The 5,604-nt window shown below is 43.9% G+C and overlaps 2 protein-coding genes across 2 annotated transcripts in view; both read right to left on the bottom strand.

Moving 5' to 3' along the window:
- Positions 1-3,860, bottom strand: part of TTC12 (tetratricopeptide repeat domain 12) — a 24,964-nt gene extending 21,104 nt beyond the window's left edge. The window contains exon 1 of the mRNA XM_009882478.1: positions 3,824-3,860. Within this exon, the coding sequence (XP_009880780.1) occupies positions 3,824-3,860 (37 nt within the window). The remainder of the gene's footprint in view (positions 1-3,823) is intronic.
- Positions 3,861-5,254: 1,394 nt separating this feature from the next.
- NCAM1 (neural cell adhesion molecule 1) overlaps positions 5,255-5,604 on the bottom strand; it is a 70,236-nt gene continuing 69,886 nt past the window's right edge. Inside the window, exon 19 of the mRNA XM_009882477.1 lies at positions 5,255-5,418. Within this exon, the coding sequence (XP_009880779.1) occupies positions 5,298-5,418 (121 nt within the window). The 3' untranslated portion in view covers positions 5,255-5,297. The remainder of the gene's footprint in view (positions 5,419-5,604) is intronic.

The following is a 5,604-nucleotide window of genomic DNA, read 5'->3' as shown; positions in this document are numbered from 1 at the left end:
CCCCCCCCTTCCAGTCCCTTTGCTGCAGGAACTGCCAGAAGATCCCTTTCCCCTTCCCTCATGCGCCAAAACAAAATAGCTTCCTCTCTTCTTTCCCTTTAAGACAGCTCTGCTCTTGCTCATGTAAGCCTCCATCCCAAAGGTGGGTTTTTTTCCTCTAATGAAGCTGTTTCAAATCCAGTGTCCATGGAGCCCAATTAAAAATACTCTTGAGGCAATAGCTAGGTCACTGGAATGCTTCGCAGTCTAGCTTTTATTTGTTACCCTAGCAGATCTAGGGAATAAAGCCACACTTGAGGTCTAAGAGCATAAAAAACGTTACAAGCAAACCATACACGGTACAAAGAGCTCGGCTTGTTGGTTCATTAAAAGACTGGTTTGGAGTTGCAGATTTGCAGCAAGTGGAGGTGGAGCAGTCTTTCTCGCTTACCGCTGTCTCTTGCCCCATGGGTGCTGTGTGCAAGCAGCAGCATCCAGCCCTATGCAGTGATGGAGAGAGACCGACTCGGTTCCTGCCTCTCCCGCGACAGCACAGGGAGAGGCTGATGGAGACAAGGGAGGGGGAGTCAGAAAGGTTCTCTCCAATGGCTGCGAATCTGCGCAGATAAACTCCATCCAGATGGGTGGAAAACAGAGCAAGCGCTATTCCTGCAGCCTCTCCTCTCACATCAGGTGGACTGGCTGCTGCAGTTCGGCCTCTTGTGCGCTCTCGGCTGCCGGCTTTGCGCTCTCCCCCCTTGTCTCTGGGATACCCCACTGGAGGTGGCCTGGAGAGCGAAGCCTTTCAGCTTAAAGATGCAGCATCTCTATAGGCAGATCCTGCCTTTACTCCTAGTCACCCGCATCAAAATGGGCTTTACTTCTGCTCCTCCCATTCAGCTTCCCCTTCTCTCTCTGTCCAAGAAGTTGCATTTCATTCTGCCATTAGATCTGTTGTTTATTTCTCCTGTTCATCAGGCTCTGCAGGAGAGCTACAGAAGAAAGAGCAGAGTTTGCTAGCTGTGCATGGAAAGCCGCTGCTCCCTCCCAGCGCTGTTCGCATGTTCCTGTAAACTAACTTACAGCGCAGCCAGCCGACAGGGTGCTGTCCTGCTTGCTGTAGGGTCTCTGATGTGCCAGTGCCCCCAGCAGCGAGGTGACTATAAGCTGCACCAGCGAGCCAGAGAAACACGAAGAGAAGCCTGCAGGACCTGAGCCACTGTGGGCGGGATGAAGCTAATAATGCCACTGTTATCACCCCTCCCCCCAGCGATTGAACAGGGGAGCACCTTTTCCTGGGAAATCCAGCTGCCCCCGATCCACAGTGGACGTAAAACTGCATTTGGGTGTTACTTATCTCAAGGGAATTATCTACAGCGGGACAAAGAAACCACCTTTAAAAAACCTCGTCTTTGGGACGCTCAGCACTTTGGGGGAGCCCGTCAGCGGAATCACGTGCTGGCAGGTGTTCCTTCTGCACATCCGAAGTTTGGAAAGGTGCTACAGTAGCCCACTGCCACTGCTCGTCTGCAGCCCGGAGCCTCAGACAGATGCTCAGCTCCTGCTGCGGGCACATCGCAATGGGACCGCTCACTCCGCACTAAGCTCCCGTGCAAACGCAGCCCTGGGCACACATGTCTGTACACAGGACCCAGCAGAGCATCGAAAGAAGGGCAGATTGTACGCATGAGCTTTTTTTTGTAATTTTTATTTGAACACAGTATTCTGACAGAATGCAAAGTCAAAATCCTCAGTTAGTATCAGTATTTACACCAGTGAGAATGGGAATAAAGGTGGAATCGATGTTTCACTTGGTAAAAAGATTTTTTGTTTTTCTGTTTTTTTTAACAAGATAGAAGGCCCCCAAAAGTAGGGAATGCTGGGTAAGGATGTCAATGGAGGGTCTGAGAACAACTATCAAAACAGCCTAGTGTGAAAATCTGGGGTTTGAAGGCTCCATAGAAAAGTGTGAAAATAAAACTCCACTCTAAAAGCTGAACAACTGGATGCACTATTATCTTATCATCTTTACGTATGGTGCAGCATGAAATGTAATCACTCCACGACTAGAAGCTGCTCGGTCTGCATTGCCATATAGATATATATGTATGGCATGGATACATATATAAACATATACGGCGTAAACAGCATCAGGTTGGTCCCTCTTTAAAGGCTGAAATAAAAGCAACGAAGCCTAAGCTATCCTGGAAATGGGGAACTTCTAAACGAAAAGAAATCATTCTCCATTGAGGGCGAGTGTAAAACAACTCTCCAGAATTAATCTACAAGTATTGGGAGGTGTCACGAGGGCATCAAAAAGGAGTTGGATGGACACTCCTAGTGTTCAGGCAATCGGGGTTCACTTCTGCCTTGGAAGGGTGCCTGCTCCGTCGATCTCGACACAAACCCACTGCAGTCAGCAGGGTATTTTCTAATGATGCAGCTGGGTGTTGGATCGAGCTTTGAGCTGGTTACGTCTTAGGACAGAAATGCCAATCCAGGTGATAGCTACTCCAATTTTCACCCAACAGCGCTGGCTAGTGTCACTGGACATGTTTCTGGTTATTAGCATTTACAGCATTTATTGCCGATTGGCTGCTCAGCTCTCAGCGAGTTGTAACATACAGATGACAAAAGCAGTCAAAAACTTTGCAGAAATGAGAAACAAATTGTGGTTATCCACAGGAATGGAGGTACACGCTGCCTGCCCACCAGTCCTCTGCTTCCCCAAGGACTCTCCCCAACCATAGACAGACCACGCTAGCTTTTTGTGCTGCATTTATATGGATTGATTCCTTAGAAAAAAAAAATCCTAGGGACAGTGGGCCAAACTTCCCCATAGTTATACCGACACTGCTGTGACGGGTCATGCAGGGGCCGAATTTGACACAAGGCTTTGAAGCGAGGACCCATCCTGCCCTGATAGCCTGCTCAGGATGGGTATCGCACGTCTGTCTACGCCTACCTATCCAGTCATCCTCCATTTGCATCCCAGGAGCTAAGGAAAAAATGCAAACCCCCCCACACTTAGCAAATGACAAGACCAGTATTTTTCACTGTTTGAAATTATGTGATGCCACTGTAAAAGACTGCGTACTTAGAAGAATACACCGACAAAAGTGGCTCAATTGACCTGAGCCAAACTGCAGTCTACCCAACCCCCATCATCCTTCTGTTCCTCACCTTAGCGCAATGGAACGGATGCCATAGTCAGCTCGGTTTGATTTTTCATTTAAAGGTTTCTGTTCCTTTTAAGAGTAGTTCTCTTTTATTTTTCCTGAATATTTTTTTTTTCAAATCTGAACTATCGCTACACCTTCCACATCCAAACTATGTTGAAGCTTTTATTATTTCAATACTATGACAAAAAACACATTTCACACTAAAATAGTCACGCACCCACAGTGCACAAGCTTGCAGATCTAAAGTAGAATAAAAAAGAAAATGGAAGAAAAAAAAAGAGAAAAAAAAAACCCCAAAACCCCAACAGAAGGAACATCTCTATACAATGGGCTGGTCTTCCCCTATATACCTCTGCCTTCCTTCTGCTCAAGCCTCCTTTCTTTTCACCCCAAAATCTGGGTGCTACTCCATGACTCCCAAAGATAACCTCCCCTCTCCGTAATGACAACGCACATACTACATCAGCCCCCTTTTCCAACTGGTAAAGACACAATGCCAAGACAAGTGAAATCAGTGGGAGTCCTGGCATTGATTGCCAAGCACTTGCTCTTGATTTCACGGTTTTGATTCTGCGGAGCATACGTGGATGACTCAATACACACGATGTGATAGAACGGAATAGTTCAGTTGGAAGGGACCCACAACGATCATCTAGTCCAACTGCCGATGGAGCCGGCTTTGCGGGAAGGGTCTTGCATGCTGCCAAGCACCCTTGTGCAAAAAGTCTTTGCTTTTAAATCAGATTTCTAGGGTCAAAGGAAATGGTATTTACTGACATACCAAGGAGGAATTGATATAGTCAAACATCTGAGATGAGGCCAGACCAGCCCTAACTGTACAATCTCCCTTCTGCTTCTCAAAGCTCCGGGAGGGTTCCATGAAGGAAAGGGGAGAATGTCCTAAAATAGCAGAGATGATATTTCTTTTATGCAGTCAGGCCCAGGTCCAGCAAGGGACTTAAACTCTTACTAAATTTAAGCATAGAAGGACTCTCACCAGCAACTCTCTCGTTCCAAGTTAAGCGTGTGTTGATGTGGATTGCTGGATAAAGACCTTGATTGGTGACGAGTGGTTTGAATACCCCCCCCCCACCCACAAAACCCCAAACCAAACCCCAGCATTACTTTTCTTCTTACTCCAGTAAGAAATAATAATAATAATAATAACAATAATAATAATAATTAAGAAAAGATAAAGGGGAAACAACTACTGTAAACATCCATGTTTTAAAATGTCTCCCTTTGCAAAGCAAGCATGCTGCTAACCTAGTATCTATAGACTGGATTGACTTAAAAAAAAAAAAAAAGAGGCAGCTATTTTACACATAAATTTTAACATGACAAAAGTTAAAAAAAATATTTGTCAATTGTAAACACTGGAAAGAACAAAAGTTGGCAAAAATTAACATAAAATTTAAAGAAATGTAGAGTCTGAATACTGCAAATTGAAATATATCCCCGGAGCTGCAATTTTGGCATTCTTCCTAAAATAGGTAATAATAAAACCCAAATAAATGTCTAACGTGGAGAACAGAATTCAGTCACAAAGAGCTCAAGACACTTTGCATACTGAACAAATACAAGGTGAACAGAAATTATAACTTATTTATGAGGCTTTACATATTTCAAATTCGACTGAAAAGTATAAAAATAAATTGTGGACTTTGTTCATTAAGTACCAGCTGTACCAAGTAGTACAGTGGTTGTATCTGCTATACTAACCAAGGAAACAACAGGGTCTTTTTTTTTGTCTTTTTTCTTTTTTTTTTTTTGTCTAGGAGTAGTTGATTTTGAGCTTCCCAACCACGCTGCAAATGGTATTTGCAATTTTGCTGCTTTGAATATACACAGGGTCACCTAAGCCCTGATTTGGTTACGGGTTTAACCCTGTTTTTAAAATGTATTAACTTTTTAAAAGCAAGTGCACAACAAATAGAACCTTTCTAGAAATCTTTTTTAAAAAAAAAAAAAGAAAAAGAAAAGAAAAAGAGAGATTCCCCCCCTCCCCCCATTTATGCATTTTCTGTTTTGTTTGTTTTTTAAAAAAAGGCAACAGACACTAGAGGAATGAGATGTGTTTTGTGTTTTAAATGCTTGGGTGAAGTTGTTCTGTCATTTGTTTTCATCTGTCGCTGATCATGCTTTGCTCTCATTTTCATTTGTTTGTGTGGCTTCATTAGGGACCGTCTTGACTTCTGCTGGAGGTGTCTTAGTTTCTGTTGCTTGCACTTCAGATTTGTCTTCTACTGGGATTTTCCTGAGGAAGAATCACCAAAATGCAACAGTTTAGAGACAGAGAAATATAGACTTTCTGTTGCTGAATTAGGGATAAGGAAAGAATATGTTTCTGGAAACAAGCAAATATATTGCCCGGCTAGAGAAATATGAGCGTTCCCCAATGCAGAAATAAGTAAAAGCAAACTCATCCCTGCGCCGCCCCCCC

This window comes from Charadrius vociferus, unplaced genomic scaffold, assembly GCF_000708025.1.
Source record: "Charadrius vociferus isolate BGI_N301 unplaced genomic scaffold, ASM70802v2 scaffold1413, whole genome shotgun sequence".
In the NCBI taxonomy this organism is placed as follows: Eukaryota; Metazoa; Chordata; class Aves; order Charadriiformes; family Charadriidae; genus Charadrius; species Charadrius vociferus.
Note: the sequence above shows the minus strand (reverse complement) of the source record. Positions and strands in the feature narration are given on the sequence as shown.